The following is an 18,926-nucleotide window of genomic DNA, read 5'->3' on the forward strand; positions in this document are numbered from 1 at the left end:
GAGGGCTGGGTTTAAAAAATAGATTTTCCAATTCAAAATCGATCTTCATTTGAATTATCCTATGCCGATTCATAAAGTCCGATATCGGCCTTTTAACAGATGCCTTTTCCCGTGGATGCGTGAAGCTTTAACACCGTTAGGGCTTGTGTCCGTATAGCCTAGCGGGTTTTTCTGGCAGAAAAGCGCTGGAGTGAAGCGCTTGTGCAGTGAGAGAGAAAAACGCTGCCGGGTTTTGTTTCTACGACAAGCGGCCTAACATTAGTTCGGTAGCTAAAAAGAGGAAAAAAAAAACACCCAGGTCAGAAAGTGGTGTTTACCCGTGTTTTTTTTCTCGATCCCGAGATGCAGCCGGTTTCCCCCGAGCTGCAGCGGGACCCCGGCCACCAGTGTTAGTTGCTCCTCTGCAGGAGAAGCTTTCTCCGGCCGCGAAGTGCAGCGAGTTGGGCTCCGCGGATCGGAAGGCGTAGCAAGGGTGCAATACCTGGGGAAACTTTACAGATATGGCTGCTTTCACGTGTTGTGCTGCTAGCTTGATGAACTCTTTATCTGAGCTAAAAAAACGGCACATAGATGCGCCGAACGTAAGACGAAGGAAGTTCACAAACAGTGCGAATAAATGTTGATACATAACCGCGCGGTATTAAAGCGTGAATAACACGCCTACAACACCTGTATACCTGAATCTGCCACTCAGGTATATAGGTTCAATCAACAGTATCAATAAGACAGTGTAGTCCCTCATTCGTCCAGGAGTGTTCTAGCGTAGAAAAGGTTTCAGTCGTAGTCGTCTGGACGCTGTTTTCAGAATCAAGACGTTTCGTCTCCCATCCGGAAGTCATTCTCAATTGTGAAGAAATGGGACGGGAATTAGAAATTTAAGCTACTCTGTGTTACATAAGCCCCGCCCTCAGGAAGGAGTCTACCTGAGTATCTGTTAATAGCTAGTTTCACCTGAAACTGACCTAATTGTTTCCAAGATGGCCCAGTAATCAATAATCAGGCCTATTGTTTTCTGGCTGCATCTACTTCATCAATGTTAAGTGCCTGATTAGCATGTGATTGGCTTGACCACGGTGTTAATACACTGTGGTAGACTTTGGGCAGATTGAATCTCAGACCACCATTTCTGTTCAAAGAGGGGTTTTCTTTTTTCACAAAAATGGCTTCCTTGACGCCCCGTTCAAACCAACTCTTCTCTCTACTTAGAATCTCCACCTCGCTGTCTTCAAATGTGTGGTTTGTAGCTTTTAGATGCAAATGCACGCCAATCACATGCTGTGTCCAGATGACTACGACTGAAACCTTTCCTATGATACAACAGTATCAATCTGTTTTTTTCTTTAACGCGGAAATAACAGCACAACATTTAGAAATGCAATACTGGATGATTAAGAGGACAATTATTTCAACCTTAAATGTTAAGCTTTTTCCTTAATATCTATATATTTATTTATAATACAATCGTCGGGGAAACACTGGGGCGTCTGAGTGGAAACATCAGCTCTGTTACAGGTGATTTAAAGGGTCAATTCTTAATGTAAACATTCATATTTTTAATAATGCACCATCAGAGGATTCCTCGTACAATTCACAGCATTAGTTCTCTCGGAATCTCTTTCATATCCAAGCAAAATTGGTGTTGTTACTGAAATATCCCTAACCGAATCGATATGGGAAATCAGTGGCGGTACCCAGCTCTCTTTTGTTGCCAAAAATGCTCGTTATTGATTCTTCCAAACCAGATCAGACTTATCACCAAACCCTTGATAACACTGAGCCTGGTTTAATGTACTTAAATGTCATTACTGCCTTCAAATCTGAAAATTACAAATTAATATTTGGGTAACACTTAGTATGTAGTCCACGTCTTTATTTTTTTCTTCTATTTAACTCGTTTGTAGCACTTCAACTCGAGGTGCCGACCTCCACTATCACCGCCGTCTGTGGGCAACAGAAGCTCTATGATAGCTACTACATATTTATATAGAGACCAGATGTATATTACTATGACCCAAGTTAGCAATAGCATTAGCTCTGATCGATCCGAACTCCATTCAGAAAACAAGCATTTTAAAAGTTGTTTGCTTGTCGTCTTGCGGACAGACCTGACAAAGCATGAATTCAGACTTTTTACAAATCGGCATCATGATGTAGTTATTTCGGCATCCTTTGATCCGTTTATTGCAATTCAATCACAGCAAAATCAGTATATTTTAGGTTCATACTGCTGTAGTGAGCCAGAAAGGGTGAATATTTGCAGGTTGTATTTACTCGCAAGTAAACATATGATGTGGCGGTCAAACTCACGCGAGTAACGCGTTTGGTGTTAACACAGCTTTGGTCAGGAACCTCTCAGTTCGTTTTTGATTTCCAGGGGGCGTTATCAACGGGCGCCGACCAAAATGCCTCTGGACGCAACTGGAAAGACCTACAACCAATCAGAGCATCGAAACGTGCTGAGCGACACATGCAAGTCGGGGCGGTTGAAACAGGTAACGCAGCAACAGAACCTGGATTCATATTTGATCAGCGCTGCCTAGTTTGACACTTTGATCTGAGTTAAGTGAGTCTGGTGCCTTGCGCTGTATCAACCAATCAGAGCAGCGAAACGTGTGACTTCAAATCTGGACTGGTGATGCTCCTCTGTCAGTCACCTTATCAAACCCGCCCCTTATTAGATAAACGGCTGTGATTGGCCCGACCGCATGCAGGACAGGTGGAAATCCTTCTGAATGGGAGGGACGGCCAGATGCATCCGCCAGAGCAAATGAAACATGAGCTCGGCAAATTCGTCTGGTTCCCAGGCTATGTTTATACAACCCTTTCTCTAAAAACGACACTATGAGAGCCGCGAGAGTGAACCAGAGCAGTAAAGTTGCAGCCGGGCAGATAAACAATGAGCTGAAAGTCACTATGAAGCTCCGTAAAGCCGAGTGGAGCTGCAGATTCAGCTGATAATCCTCTGTAGCTTCGTCGCTACCAGACACCTTTCATATTGTTAATTATAATTTATACATTGTTATTATAGAAATGTCCATTATAGCCGCTTTAAATATTCACATCATTTGGAAATATCAACCCTCTCTAATCTTTTTGGCCTTGTCGCTGTCTCAAGGACATTTCTCTTCTTTTAAAAAGAGTGCTTGTTGCTTCAGTGATCGGATCGGGATATCCCTACTTTGGATGATTAATTTCGGCAGCAGAAGTTTATAAAATGATTACGTGATATAATCACATCATCACAAAACACTTCCACTTGACAGCCGATGGGATAATATTGAATTATCGTCAATTCCTACTGTATACAAATGTACTTACTAATTATTACAAAATATTCTAAAACGGGAAAAAGTATTAAAATCAGCGACTGTGTGATGGAAGAACAACTTAACAAGTTTACAAATCAGAGCAGACGTTTGATGTTAGACACATGTTGGTCGGCATCACAGAAGAATCAAGGTTCGATCCCTAGCCCCATCAAAACGCCCCCTATCATCACGTTTCAGACAGCACAGGCTGATAAAACATGTCTTTCAGGACGTGGGTGCGTTCAGGAACGGGTCTTCTTCCCCCTGGTGGCTCCTCATGTGTGTTTTCAGACAGTGGCTCTGAGTGAAGGCTTTGTCGCAGACAGTGCACTGGTACGGTCTCTCCCCGTTGTGGGTCCTCATGTGGACCGTCAGGTGTTCTTGGCGGGAGCACGCTTTCCCACAAACCCCGCAGACAAACAGTTTGATGCCCAGGTGGCTCCTCACGTGGTTGTTCAGGTGAGATTTGTGTTTAAAGAAGCGACCGCAGTCCGAGCAGCCGTACGGCGCCTCGCCGGTGTGCACGCGCATGTGACCCTTCAGCCTCCCGTTGGATATGAAGCCTTTGCTACATATGACGCAGATGAACGGCCTCTCGTTGCTGTGTGTTTTCATGTGAGTTGTTAAACTGCCGTTTGACACAAACGTTTTGCAGCAGATGTGGCAGAGGTACGGCCGGTCTCTGGAGGTGTGGATCTTCTCGTGTGACTTCAGCGTGCCGGGAAGTTTGAAACGCTTCCCGCAAACCTCGCAGCCGTAACGCCTCTCCCCCGAGTGAGTCGTCTTGTGGCGGGTTAAAGATCGCAGATCGTAGACAGATTTACCACAAACATTGCAGTGGTACTTGTCTCTACCTGTGTGCACCTTGCTGTGAGCTCTGAGCTGCGCCTTCAGACCGAACGCTTTCGGGCAAATATCACACTTGTGTGGTTTATCTGCCACATGGACCCAACGGTGAATACTCAAGCTCGACATGTAAGTAAAGGTTTTGTGGCAAACATCACATTTAAACAGCCTGTTTCCTGTGTGTAGATTGGTGTGGGAGTTGAGGCCAGTGATGGTGAGGAAAGACTTTCCACAATTTAAACAGTCGTGAGTTTTTTGATAATTTCTAAGATGTCCCTTTAACTCGTCCACAGATACAAAATGTTCTCCGCACACTCCACAGACACACTGTGGTTCCTCCACGTGACTCCAGGAGTGTTTGATCAAACTGCCCAGTATCCTGTACCAAACTCCACAGACTTTACAGGGCGTTTTTTTTCTCCTAATCAACTTCTCTGGCACACCAGACGTTTTGGCCCCTCGTTTCCGCCTCATCTTTGACGACTGCAGCTCAGGATCGGGTTTCCAGTCGTCGTCTCCATCAAATGCGTCATCTCCATCGCTGGAGTCCACTTGGCTCTCAGCAGCATCTCCATCATCATCTTCCTCTTTGTCCATGTTCTGTTGCTGTGATGTTGAGCTGCTGGACAGAACATCCACATGTTGAACAGGGCTGCTGTGGAGGAAAAATTAAACATTACTTTGTTGTAGATATATGTAGTGTCTAAGAGTCGGCCATGCTCCCATTAATCTGGGCCAAATCTGAACATGAAATACTGCATTAGAAATTATGACAAGGTTCGCTGTAGAGTTTTTGACCTCTTGTAGCACTTTGGAGCGGTTTTGTTTCTCATGCACGAAGGGGAGAAGAAGACTTCCAGCTAGTACACATGGATGTAAACAATGTTGGGATTTAAAATACCTAAAAAAAATTCTTTCAAATGTTTTATGAGGAAGAAAATAGTTTTGGGCGGTATCAAGCTGTTACGATATACCAGAAATCCCAAAGGTATGATTTTCAATACCGTCAAAAAAAAAAACAGACGCTCCTCTTTCAATTTAATGTATATTATATTATTTGATTATAATCATTGATGCATTCATTTGTCCATCACTTTAATGTTGCAGCTGGTAAAGATGGGTGGCAGCTATAATAATATATCATATTATGATAATATTTTGGATAATTAATCTGAATCTGCAACATAACTAAAGCTGTCAGATAAACGTCGTGAAGTAAAAAGTCCAATATGTCCCTCTGAGATGTGGTGGAGTAGAAGTAGAAAGTGGCACAAAATGGAAATACTCATGTAAAGTACAAGTACCTCAAAATTGTACTTAAGTAAAGTAATTGAGTAAATGTACTTAGTTACATTCCAAGAGAAGGCGTCTTACAGAAGGCGCCACTGGGGAGACGACGTTTCCTCACACCTTCTCACAACTTGAGGCAATGACATCACATGTGACAGACTGGGGTATTTTTGTCCGTTTAAACTTAAAACGCTTACAACAGTCAAAATGTTGGTGAGAAAACTCTGAAAATAAGTATGTGTTATTTTGGTGATTTCTGATCAATACTGAGCAAAAAAAGAAAATGCTGTGCCTTCAGTAGAAATTAATGCAAGACACCGAATGTCACTGCGGACTCATCGTTTGACCGATCTGAACACCATTTGAAACGTGATAGCTGCAGTGAGTCAAACTTTTGTCACATTTGAGTGGATGTGCTGTTAAGATTTCAGCTCCGTAGGCTGATTTATTTTGATTTTTTGAAGTTTAGAATGTGAATTGTATAGAAATGTAAATTTGTTGTAATAAGTCATGCCCACTTTAAGCAATCAAATTTCTGCAAACCGAATTTTTACTAATCTAAGTAGCTGATTACAAGATATAAACTTCTTGCATTAGTGGCGCCCCCTGGAGGTGCGGCGCAACACGCTTTAAGACGTAAGCTAAGTGAAAACTGTACGTTTGTCTCAAATTTTAGGTTGATATCTCAATGCGTTCATAAGTTATTGCAAATTTTTGAAAATGAGCTATTTTGATAAAAATTGATTGACTTGTAAAATATAAACCGGAATGACGTATTGAAATTTGCTTGATAGCTTTAGATCAGCGAAGTCCGTAGATTATCCTGCCAAAGTTTCAGGACTTATAACCTAGCGGTTTCTGACGAGTTCGCAAAAGTAGTTCTTGATAATTTGACCATTTTAGAGCAGAAGACCATTGGAGCAAAGATGCGAGACATTAAAATGGTGAAAGAATTTTGACCCTAAGCCAAGCTGTTTGAGATAACTGCAGAAACGTAAAGTTTATTGATATAGCGCCACCTTGTGGTCAATGAGTGTCATTTTATGTGCTTGAGTAATGGGTGGAATTTGCAACCCACCTGCCAGTTTTGGTGACTTTTCATTTTACGGTTGTTGCTGCACGAAAACTTTTAATCGAGAAAAAGAAGAAGAACGAAAACAAAAACAATACTAATTACCTTGAGCTCAGCTTGGCTTCATCATTTTTTATCATCACAGCATCAGTGGACGAAGAATCAGTGGCGGCCTCATCGTTTCTCTGTAAAAGGTGAAGCTCCTCCTCCTCTCCTGTCTACAAGAGTTAACAAAAAAAGGCTGAAAATTAAAACTAATGCTGGTTTAATTTAAAAAGGATAACAATATACAGTGGTGTGAAAAAGTGTTTGCCCCCTTCCTGATTTCTTATTTTTTTGCATGTTTGTCAAATGTTTCAGATCATCAAACAAATTTAAATATTAGTCAAAGATAACACAAGTAAACACAAAATGCAGTTTTTAAATGAAGATTGTTATTATTAAGGGAAAACAGAATCCAAACCTACATGGCCCTGTGTGAAAAAGTGATTGCCCCCTAAACCTAATAACTGGTTGCTCCACCCTTAGCAGCAACAACTGCAATCAAGCGTTTGTGATAACTTGCAATGAGTCTTTTACAGCGCTGTGGAGGAGTTTTGGCCCACTCATCTTTGCAGAATTGTTGTAATTCAGCCACATTGGAGGGGTTTCGAGCATGAACTGCTTTTTTAAGGTCATGCCACAGCATCTCAATAGGATTCAGGTCAGGACTTTGACTAGGCCACTCCAAAGTCTTCTTTTTGTTCTTCTTCAGCCATTCAGAGGTGGACTTGCTAGTGTGTTTTGGATCATTGTCCTGCTGCAGAACCCAAGTTCGCTTCAGCTTGAGGTCACGAACAGATGGCCGGACGTTCTCCTTCAGGAGTTTTTGGTAGACGGCAGAATTCATGGTTCCATTTATCACAGCAAGTCTTCCAGGTCCTGAAGCAGCAAAACAGCCCCAGACCATCACACTACCACCACCATATTTTACTGCTGGTATGATGTTCTTTTTCTGAAATGCGGTGTTACTTTTACGCCAGGGACACACACTTTCCAAAAGGATCCACAGAGTATTTCCCCAAAAGTCTTGGGGATCATCAAGATGTTTTCTGGCAAAAATGAGACGAGCCTTAATGTTCTTTTTGCTCAGCAGTGGTTTTCGTCTTGAACTCTGCCATGCAGGACATTTTTGCCCAGTCTCTTTCTTATGGTGGAGTCATGAACACTGACCTTAACTGAGGAAAGTGAGGCCTGCAGTTCTTTGGATGTTGTTGTGGGGTCTTTTGTGACCTCTTGGATGAGTCGTCGCTGCGCTCTTGGGGTCATTTTGGTTGGCCGGCCACTCCTGGGAAGGTTCGCCACTGTTCCATGTTTTCGCCATTTGTGGATAATGGCTCTCACTGTGGTTCGCTGGAGTCCCAAAGCTTTAGAAATGGCTTTATAACCTTTTCCAGACTGATAGATCTCAATTACTTTCTTTCTCATTCGTTCCTGAATTTCTTTGGATCTCGGCATGATGTCTAGCTTTTGACGATCTTTTGGTCTACTTCACTTTGTCAGGCAGGTCCTATTTAAGTGATTTCTTGATTGAGAACAGGTGTGGCAGTAATCAGGCCTGGGTGTGGCTAGAGAAATTGAACTCAGGTGTGATAAACCACAGTTAAGTTATATTTTAATAGGAGGGGCAATCACTTTTTCACACAGAGCCATTTAGGTTTGGATTTTGTTTTCCCTTAATAATAATAATATCCCTTAATTTTTTTTTTTATTTTTTTTTTTTGACTATCTCAGATGAAACCTCAGATAGTATCAACAACAGAGCCTAACAGAGCAGGGACATGTATGTGGTATAAGAAATGGATAGTACTACAGTATCTACCTTCAGTCGGATGTAGAGGAGCGTCTTTTCCACCCCGGTGGACTTCATGCTCCTGTAGATCTCCTCCGGTGTCAGCGTCTTCACTTTGAGCCGTTGGAGTCTCCTGCTCCTGTCGGACTTGAAGACGTCTAGAGGTTTGTTGTCTCCTGCCAGCTGAGGGAAGGTGGACCTCAGCAGGTCCAGGAAGTCCGCCTCCTGCAGGCCACGAGGACACCTCACCTCCTGTATGGAGGATTTCAGTAACACTGAAACAGAGAAAAAGAAACCAGGAGTTCCAGATTATCCTTAAACAACCATCCATCCAACACACTCAACATTTCGTCCATTCAGAATTACATCTTTCATCTTCACCTTTTTTTGAGAGAACGTCTGACTGGGAATCTTCCAGCATGCAGACTTTGAGGAAGTGGTGAGTCGGTTCTTCTCCGAGGCGAGGTCTACCACGCCGCCTCCTCTCAAACGAATCTCTGGGAGACAATAACCTGAGAGATAATTGACAGAAGACACAATATCTGATTATCCTGCAGTCATCTATGAGTGTTATTATTAAGACATATTTTTAAATGAAAATAAAGGGTGAACTCTCTCTGCTAACTGTGCTTCATGAAGTCACAGTTGTAGGAAATGTAATTTTTTTTTTCCTGTGAGAAAAAAACTGAAAATCCCGCCGACAAATTGCATTTGGCACAAAGATTTGTTGAAATTAACATTATTTCTGAAAGACAACTAAGACATCTAATAAAAACCGGCCATTGTGCACATACCTGTGAGCAGATATGTCGGCCTCTCTAGTTTTTAGTTCACTGGTGTACATTTGGGTTTGATGAGCTGACGTTGTGGCGGAGCTGGATTGTGAATCATCTCGTCTCTGTAGAGGATGAGGGTCTTCACTGCTGCTCTGAGGATCCTCTCCGGTCTGTAACAAAAAATAAAAAATAAGCAGACAGGCCTTCTTATATTGATACAGCAGAAAATCTGCCCTGTCTGGATCAAAATGCCCCACCACACAAGTAAAACTGCCCCACCTGGCAGAAATCACAATTATATCAACACGAATAGACAAATGGGCAAAAAGAACATATATTTATTATATATTCTGCTAGAAATAATATTATTAAAATGCCCTGACAGACAAGAAAAACTGCCCCGTCTTCATCAAATTACACTTGGGGAACAATCCCTTTGATTTCATTGATATTTAGCTTTAATAAACTACATATTAAAGATTTATTTATTAATTGGATTAAAACACAAACATTCCTTGGCGGACTAATTCTCCCAAATCTGGGGATCCTCCTAAATTGTAGCTGCACTGACGGATGGAGAGAGGACACTGAAGACATACAGGTGATGTTATTGTAACCTATTTTGAATTGAATCAAACTACCTTCAGTCGGATGTAGAGGGCAGAGTTTCCGGCTCCAGTCAGCCTGATGCTCCTGTAGATCTCCTCCGGTGTCAGCGTCTTTACCTTCAGAGGCTGGAGTCTCCTCGTCCTGTCGGATGTGAAGACGTCAAAAGGTTTCTCAGCAGCCAGCTGAGGGAAGGTGGACCTCAGCAGGTCCAGGAAGTCCGCCTCCTGCAGGCCACGAGGACACTGCAGCTCCTGCAGCGGGTACTTCTTATACACTGAAACAGAGAAAAAATAATCGCGTGGTTAAGTTCATCTTTCCAACAGAAGCCTCTGTACGGACACTTTATGAAGTCAGTCACCAATCAATCATTATGTATTGGATATTTCACGGCAGAGTGACAGTCTTTCAAACGTACCCCTTTTCGAGAGCACATCGGCCCGCGAGTCCTCCAGGATGCGGATCCTGAGATCTAGATGTCTCTGTGTGTCACTGATCCGAGGTCTTCCTGGCCTTCTCCTGTCAGACTGGCCGCTGGGGGAAATTAACCTGCAGGATGAAGATTGTTAGCAGGTTAATAGCAAAATAACAGACAGCTTACTGTTTAATATAGTTACATCACCTCTGACGGGTTCAAGTCGACTTCGTCACTGTATTATGGAGCCCCGTTGTTGTTGTTCTCATTCTTCTTCTTCTTCTCGATTAAAACTGTTCGTGCAGCAACAACCGTAAGACGAAAAGTCACCAAAAGCAGTGGGCGTGTTGCAAATTCCACCCATTACTCAGGCACATAAAATTACACTCGTTAGGCTACCTAGCATGCTAAGCTAACATGCTTCATTGGAACTAAAAGACCCAAACAAGGAAAAACAGACCAGGAGCATACAAAGGTTTTACCACAGGGGTGTCCACATACTTTTGGCTATATAGTGAACATTTTTAATAAGCTGTAGTCTCAGGTGGTACTGGGATGTTTGACCTTGGTGGTATTTGATAATCTGGGTCCTTCAGATCTTGTCTCTGTCTGGAGCTCGTTGCTGGTCCTGCCGACAGCTGCTGGTCTTCATCTCCACCATCACCCTCTTCGTCGTCACCGTACCACAAGAGGCCCAGGCTCCCAGTGTCCTCCACACCTGGAGATGTCAATATAAGACTGCAGGTAACTGATTTTCATTAATCGGTCTATAAAAACAGCGGAAAATAAAAAGAGCCAATTACAGAGCACAGTCCAAAACTCAAAATGTAATAAATCGTCACATTTAAGGAGACTTAACTGAAGATTTAGTTTTTTATTGTTACAAAAAATTACTTAAATGATTAATTAATTTTCTTTATTCTTTATTGGAATAATTAAATATTTTAAAAAAATAATAATAATTTGCAGAGCACGGTTTATAAATAAGGTGCAGCTAAATGTTTAACCTAAAAAAACAAAATGTTACAAAAACATTAAAAAATTAAACATAAAATATAACAAATATAAATAAGGCAGAAAAACTAAATAAACTACAAACTCCCACATCTCCCACTGTTCATACACATTTTATTCTAAATACTTTCAGTCAATAAACTATGACTAACACTCCCGGCTCAATTTACCACCTACACTTCAACTCCCTTCAGCACTTTCACCGCAACGTAACTCAGCGTTTACACTTCAACTGACACTGCAACTTCATTCAGCACTTCTATTTTCACTTCTTTCACTATTTTAAACACTTCAACTGCACAATTTCAGTAGTGAGTACATTTACTTAAGTACAAATTTGAGGTACTTGTACTTTAATTTCTTCTTCTACGTCTCACTTTACTTCACTACATTTATCTGACAGCTTTAGTTACTTTACAGATTCAGATTTTTACACAAACGATTAGTCGATTAATCGATTAGTCGACTGACAGGAAATGAATCAGCAGCTGTTTTGATGTTTGAAGTCGTTTTTCCTGTAAATCCCTTCCTGGCTGCAGCTCCTCAGATGTGCAGATCTGCTGCTTTTCCTCTGAACGACTGTAATAACTGTGATGTTTGTTAATAACGTCGAGCTTCGGACTGCCGGTGACGGCGTTTCTCACCGTTTTCCAAACCGATCGATCGATGGATCGACGGATCGACAGAGAAAAGAATCGGCAGATGGATCCAGAATGAAAAGCATCATCAGCTGCAGTCCGACACAAACCGGTTCAACATGAGCTCCAGCTCCACCAGCTGCAGCAGCAACATCCTGCTTTACATTAATGCACGAGGAATAATAACCTGATGATAGAATATATAACAGCACAGCAGCCACAGGGACGCTGCACTGCTTTAATGCTTTAAGGGCTTTTTCCTGATCACACTCTCACACTTTCACTGCAGCAACACTTTCAATTTTTACTTGTAACAGAGTATTTTTACAGTGTGGTATTAGTACTTTTACTTCAGGATCTGAATACTTCCTCCTACACTGGCGAGCGCACATAACATCTTAATAAGATTTTGCCTTTTCTGGTTTTACAGGTAAAAACTTTACATTTCACCTGTTCTTCTAAATGTTCTTAACTGTATTCGGTTTGTTTTTTCCCCCAAATGTTATAAACACGTTTTAAGAAGAAAGGGTGAAGACTTACCTGACTGCTGTGTGTGCTGCTGCTCCTCTTCCTCCTCCCTCACAACATCCACCTCATGGCCTTCTACATCTGGGGTCAGGGCGGTGGGATTTCAGTAAGAAAAGTAAAAGAAAGTCTGATAAATTTAAAAAAAATGTTCCCTAAACATGTGTTTTCATTGCAGCTTCAAACGCACATGCTACAGAACCACGGCAGTGATTCGGTAATCATATGCAATCAAAGTCCAGCAAGTTATTTCTCCATATTAGCATTTTGACAGCAGGGCCCATGAGCCAAATGTGAAACCTGACTTAATTTACTACAGTTAGAATAACTTTCTGCACGCCGATTTGTAAACCACATCATGACCATGTGTGTGAGTGTTCACTTCATGTCCTCCGACGTCTGCAGGTTTATCAGCGAGCAAAGAAACTTTAAATTAGCTGTTTTTTAAATGAAGTTCCGCAACTTTACATAACAGAGCGTTCTTGACTGGAGGTAACGGTGCTGTTTATTACTCAGAGTTGATTCACCCACTGACCTCTTCTCTCTAGTTTGACCCGAGGCTGCAGGAGAAGCTCCAGCTGCCTCCTCTGCCGGTGGATCTCCTGCCTGAAGCCCGAAGCCTCCTCCTCGTAACCGGCTACGGTTCTCTCTACAACCGCTAAGATTTCCTGCGCGGCCGTTGTCAGTTTCTCGGTGACGATTCCTCTCAGGATCTCCGCTTTAGACACGTTGCTGAGACTGTCGAGTGTCTCAGAGCCGCCACTGTTCCTCTCCATCCAGTAAAACATCTTTAATTTCTTCTCACAGGTCTGATTTTACGCAGAATACCTTTGCACATTTGCACGGACGGTGTTGTTCCGGGTTTTGGTGCAGCTACAAATGGTGTCCGGCGAGAAACAACAACGGCGCAGGTGTAGCAGACACAGTTCACAACGTCGTTCCTTAACTTTTCTAATTCCCTCATAGATATAATAAAGTGTTTTTTATACAAAATGCACCCATTAAATATACAGCTTTTATTCAGGCTTCCAAGCCATTTATTAGCCTGGTGATGGCGTCATTTAGTTTCACAAACACCGGACGCAAAATGTTTGTTGTAAAAAACTGTTTGAATATTTAAATATTACAAAGCTGAGATATTATTATTATGTTGTTACCTTTAACTCTCTTTTATTAACTTATTAGTAATCAACGTTTATCTCTTTTTCAGCTTTACGACAGCTCGGAAATCGATATCTACAGTTTCAAAACACTGAAATCTACTACGAATATGAACGCACCAGTTCAAGTTGATTTTGTTGATGAATTTAAAATCATCCACAAATTACTGTTGAATTAGATTAAAGTCAGGTTATGTATTTATCGGTGTACAAATAAGCAGCATGAATATGGTTTGGTGTGAGTGAGTAACTAACAAAGGGAAACACGTTTATCAACATTAAAATGAAGCTGTTGTTTTTTTTTGGTGGAATTTAACTAATTTTCGGTCCCCAACAAAATGAAAGAGATTTATATTATAATTCTGCATATACACTATCACTGGAATCACCTCATATCATTTTAAATCTGCTATTTCCCCTTATGTTTCTTCTGCAAGAAGAAAACTGAGACTATTTCTCATCTACAGTGGTGTGAAAAAGTGTTTGCCCCTTCCTGATTTCTTACTTTTTTGCATGTTTGTCACACTTAAATGTTTCAGATCATCAAACTAATTTAAATATTAGTCAAAGATAACACAAGTAAACACACAATGCAGTTTTTAAATGAAGGTTGTTATTATTAAGGGAAAACAAAATCCAAACCTACATGGCCCTGTGTGAAAAAGTGATTGCCCCCTAAACCTAATAACTGGTTGCTCCACCCTTAGCAGCAACAACTGCAGTCAAGCGTTTGCAATAACTTGCAATGAGTCTTTCACAGCGCTGTGGAGGAGTTTTGGCCCACTCATCTTTGCAGAATTGTTGTAATTCAGCCACATTGGAGGGTTTTCGAGCATGAACTGCCTTTTTAAGGTCATGCCACAGCATCTCAATAGGATTCAGGTCAGGACTTTGACTAGGCCACTCCAAAGTCTTAATTTTGTTCTTCTTCAGCCATTCAGAGGTGGACTTGCTGGTGTGTTTTGGATCATTGTCCTGCTGCAGAACCCAAGTTCGCTTCAGCTTGAGGTCACGAACAGATGGCCGGACGTTCTCCTTCAGGAGTTTTTGGTAGACGGCAGAATTCATGGTTCCATTTATCACAGCAAGTCTTCCAGGTCCTGAAGCAGCAAAACAGCCCCAGACCATCACACCACCACCACCATATTTTACTGTTGGTATGACGTTCTTTTCCTGAAATGCAGTGTTACTTTTACACCAGATGTAATGGGACACACACCTTCCAAAAAGTTAAACTTTTGTCTCGTCAGTCCACAGAGTATTTTCCCAAAAGTCTTGATGATCCCCAAGACTTTTGAAAATACTGAATATAATGCGACTATATGGCGCTTGGCTTGTGGAGCTCAAAGCACCAAAAAAATACATTTGAAAAACTCAATCCTGACCAGGTTACTCAAGATAATCCTCAGATTTGTTGTGAGCAGTTTCATGTAGGAACTATTTTCTTTCTACCGATAGTTCCTACAAGAAACTGCTCACAACAAGGTCTGTGGAGTAACTGGGTCATGATTTCTGGAAAGAGACGTTGCTGTTGAGTTTTTCAGGACACTATACAGAATATTATACGAAACCAACTGGAAGGTCAAGGTCAAAGTTTATTCATATAGCACATTTGAAACACTCACAGTTGACCAAAGTGCTGAACAGGATTAAAATAAAAAAAGATATGGCGGGGGACAGGGACCGGGGGAGGGGTTTTTAACGTTCTTCAGGGACGCAGTACTTGTACTGATACGGATACTGATGATATCAGAGTTTATAGCTAGTTTTATTTTAACTGAGGAAAAATGACTCATTGTTTCATTTCACTGGAATTGATCCAGCAATGGTGTCGCCCAACAACGTCCTGATTCCGTCTCACATGATGAACAAGGCTCATCTGACAGCAGTCCAATACAAAGTCAACTTTAATATCTCCTAAAGAAAACATTTGCTCAGTGCTATAAAAAATAAAACATAATTCAGGGCTGGCTGGACTTTCACAGTGGTGTTTGCTGAGTCAAGTGTAGCAACCATGAATGTATTTCCAAACAATGAAAATGATATAGAAGAAATACAAAATGACAGTGGCGTTCATGCCTGTGGACAAAATTACATGACTTAGAGGACGTTATACATTTCAGCAGCAGAAATGTTTTATCAACAGTCCTCTAACGTCCTCTAAGTGAAATGGTGTCAGTCATATTTCATGACTTAGTATGTCCACATGCTGGCACCATTAAGCAAAACCAAAGATGTGTGACGTTTGGATGTTATATTTTTTATTTTTCATGTAACACCATAGTCAAAGTTTGGAAACGTATATATATATTAATTTATTTATTGTGGGACAGAAATTTTCAATAGGTACTCCCCACAGTGATGATGTACAGTATTATTTGGTATTATAGCTGGAGCTCTTTGGGAAGTTAGACCCATAAAAACGAGATATTTAATACAAACTCACAGACCAGCTTGTTTCAATGCCTGAGACTATAATTTCTGCACAAGACAAGAAAGAACAGTTCACTCTGCAGAATAATGTTCTCAAAATCATTCTTTTCATAACACATTCAGTCTGCTTTTATTAATTAAAGACCTCAGAGACAATCCAGCTCCAGTTCATGTCGCTTTGTTCCTTCAGTAGCGATAGAAAAGAAATACAGAAGTAAAATGAGTGATGATGCATCACGAAGTAGACAGACACTGTGTAAATATTCCAGGGAAATGATGACATTGTTCTGTACAACATCACCACATAGTTTCAGACAGAAATCACTTTGGTATGTAATTCTGATATAACTGTACATTTACAGCATCAGTAAGTTATTAATCAAAACTATATAAGCAATACTCAAAGCTTTTGTTGGGTCTCTGTAAATAATATCATCAAGAGTTACGGTCTAGACCTGCTCGATAGGAAAAGTGCAATGAGATAACTTCTGATATGAAGTGGCGCTATATACAGTGGTGTGAAAAAGTGTTTGCTCCTTCCTGATTTCTTATTTTTTTGCATGTTTGTCACTTAAATGTTTCAGATCATCAAACAAATTTAAATATTAGTCAAAGATAACACAAGTAAACACAAAATGCAGTTTTTAAATGAAGGTTGTTATTATTAAGGGAAAACAAAATCCAAACCTACATGGCCCTGTGTGAAAAGGTGATTGCCCCCTAAACCTAATAACTGGTTGGGCCACCCTTAGCAGCAACAACTGCAACCAAGCGTTTGTGATAACTTGCAATGAGTCTTTTACAGCGCTGTGGAGGAATTTTGGCCCACTCATCTTTGCAGAATTGTTGTAATTCAGCCACATTGGAGGGTTTTCAAGCATGAACTGCCTTTTTAAGGTCATGCCACAGCATCTCAATAGGATTCAGAAATCAGGAAGAGGGCAAACACCACTGTAAATAAAACCGAACTGAATTTAATACTGTGTATGGCTAACCATTAACTGATGAACTCAAAATATATTTGCCATGAAACTGAAGGATGGACATCAAAAACTATACTTTAACTTGTATTTAGTTTGTTTTTTGGAGTTAACTGAATAATTAATTATCTCTTGGAGTTGAACCAGGTGTCACTGAGAAACACACAGAGCTAGATAAGTAAAACATATATATGTGTTTCTCTGTGTTTGCGGCAGTGACCGTAACGAAGAAATAGTTTAGTCTGGAGGGTTTGTGACTTCAAGACAGTTCTGCTAATCTCAGTTTAGTCAAGTCAGATCTGTGGGGTGCACTCTCGTTGGTCCTGAAGTGATGTGTGGATTAACGCACCTCTGCCATAACCACGCCCCAAACCCATCCATCCATCCATCCATTTTCTTCCGCTTATCCGGGGCCGGGTCGCGGGGGCAGCAGTCTAAGCAGGGACTCCCAGACTTCCTTCGCTCCAGACACTTCCTCCAGCTCCTCCGGGGGGATCCCGAGGCGTTCCCAGGCCAGCCGAGAGACATAGTCCCTCCAGCGTGTCCTGGGTCTTCCCGGGGCCGCCTCCGGTGGGACATGCCCAGAACACCTCCCGAGGGAGGCGTCCAGGAGGCATCCGGATCAGATGCCCTAGCCACCTCAGCTGGCTCCTCTCGGCGTGGAGGAGCAGCGGCTCTACTCGAGCTCCCCCGTGTGACTGAGCTCCTCACCCTATCTCTAAGGGAGCGCCCAGCCACTCGGCGGAGGAAGCCCATTTCGGCCGCTTGTATCCGCGATCTTGTCCTTTTGGTCACTACCCAGAGCTCATGACCATAGGTGAGGGCAGGAGCGTGGATTGACCGATAAATCGAGAGCTTTGTCTTTCGACTCAGCTCCTTCTTCACCACAACGGTCCGATACAGCGCCCGCATCACTGCAGGCGCTGTACCGATCTGCCTGTCAATCTCACGCTCCATCCGTCCCTCACTTGTGAACAAGACCCCGAGATACTTGAACTCCTCCACTTGAGGCAAGGACTCCCCACCTACCCGAAGAGAGCAAACCACCTTTTTCCGGTCAAGAACCATGGCCTCAGATTTGGAAGAGCTGATTCTCATCCCAGCTGCTTCACACTCGGCTGCAAACCGTCCCAGTGCATGCTGCAGGTCCTGGTTTGAAGAAGCCACCAGAACGACATCATCTGCAAACAGCAGAGATGAGATCCTGTGGTTCCCAAACCGGACTCCCTCCGGCCCCTGACTGCGCCTAGAAATTCTGTCCATATAAATTATGAACAGAACCGGTGACAAAGGGCAGCCCTGGCGAGTCCAACATGCACCGGGAACAGGTCTGACTTACTGCCGGCAATGCGAACACAGCTCCTGCTCCGGTTATACAGGGACCGGACAGCCCTTAGCAAAGGGCCCCGGACCCCATACTCCCAGAGCACTCCCCACAAAGCGCCCGGGCACACGGTCGAATGCCTTCTTCAGATCCACAAAGCACATGTGGACTGGTTGGGCAAACTCCCATGAACCCTCGAGCACCCGATGGAGAGTATAGAGCTGGTCCAGTGTTCCACGACCGGGACGAAAACCACTCTGCTCCTCCTGAATCCGAGGTTCGACTATCGGACGAATTCTCCTCTCCAGTACCCTGGAGTAGACCTTACCGGGGAGGCTGAGAAGTGTGATCCCTCTGTGATTGGAACACACCCTCCGGTCCCCCTTCTTATACAGAGGGACCACCACCCCGGTCTGCCAGTCCAGAGGCACTGTCCCAGACCGCCACGCGATGTTGCAGAGACGTGTCAGCCAAGACAGTCCCACAACATCCAGAGACTTAAGATACTCAGGACGGATCTCATCCACCCCTGAAGCCTTGCCACCAAGGAGCTTGCCAACAACCTCAGTGACTTCGGCCAGGGTGATGGATGAGTCCGCCTCCGGGTCCCCAGCCTCCGCTTCCTCTTCGGAAGACGTGACAGCGGGATTGAGGAGATCCTCAAAGTATTCCTTCCACCGTCCGACAACATCCCCAGTCGAGGTCAAC

General features: G+C 42.6%; 1 protein-coding gene across 2 annotated transcripts; it reads right to left on the reverse strand.

The window, feature by feature from the left end:
* Positions 1-1,418: 1,418 nt before the first annotated feature.
* LOC122870102 (zinc finger protein 37-like) lies at positions 1,419-13,315 on the reverse strand. 2 transcript variants are annotated; one of them, XM_044183881.1, is made up of 10 exons: positions 12,857-13,315; positions 12,337-12,405; positions 10,709-10,862; positions 10,148-10,278; positions 9,765-10,006; positions 9,142-9,293; positions 8,729-8,859; positions 8,378-8,622; positions 6,622-6,734; positions 1,419-4,806 (listed from the first exon to the last, which is right to left on the reverse strand). In XM_044183881.1, exons 1-10 carry the CDS (start codon positions 13,107-13,109, stop codon positions 3,534-3,536), a joined length of 2,763 nt encoding a protein of 920 aa, XP_044039816.1. In that variant the 5' UTR covers positions 13,110-13,315; the 3' UTR covers positions 1,419-3,533. The 2 variants fall into 2 exon arrangements, with proteins under 2 accessions (XP_044039816.1, XP_044039815.1); XM_044183880.1 differs by having other exon boundaries at positions 1,419-4,809; positions 12,857-13,313.
* Positions 13,316-18,926: the final 5,611 nt, after the last annotated feature.

The sequence above is a fragment of the Siniperca chuatsi genome, linkage group LG22 (assembly GCF_020085105.1).
Source record: "Siniperca chuatsi isolate FFG_IHB_CAS linkage group LG22, ASM2008510v1, whole genome shotgun sequence".
Lineage (NCBI taxonomy): Eukaryota > Metazoa > Chordata > Actinopteri > Centrarchiformes > Sinipercidae > Siniperca > Siniperca chuatsi.

Excerpts from the sequence above, each read along its gene's own strand:
- LOC122870102 (XM_044183880.1), bottom strand. The coding sequence starts at position 13,109 with ATGTTTTACTGGATGGAGAGGAACAGTGGCGGCTCTGAGACACTCGAC. Across the intron at positions 12,406-12,856 it reads GGTCAAACTAGAGAGAAGAG|ATGTAGAAGGCCATGAGGTG; the intron begins GTCAGTGGGTGA and ends CCCTGACCCCAG. Across the intron at positions 10,863-12,336 it reads GCAGCACACACAGCAGTCAG|GTGTGGAGGACACTGGGAGC; the intron begins GTAAGTCTTCAC and ends TGACATCTCCAG.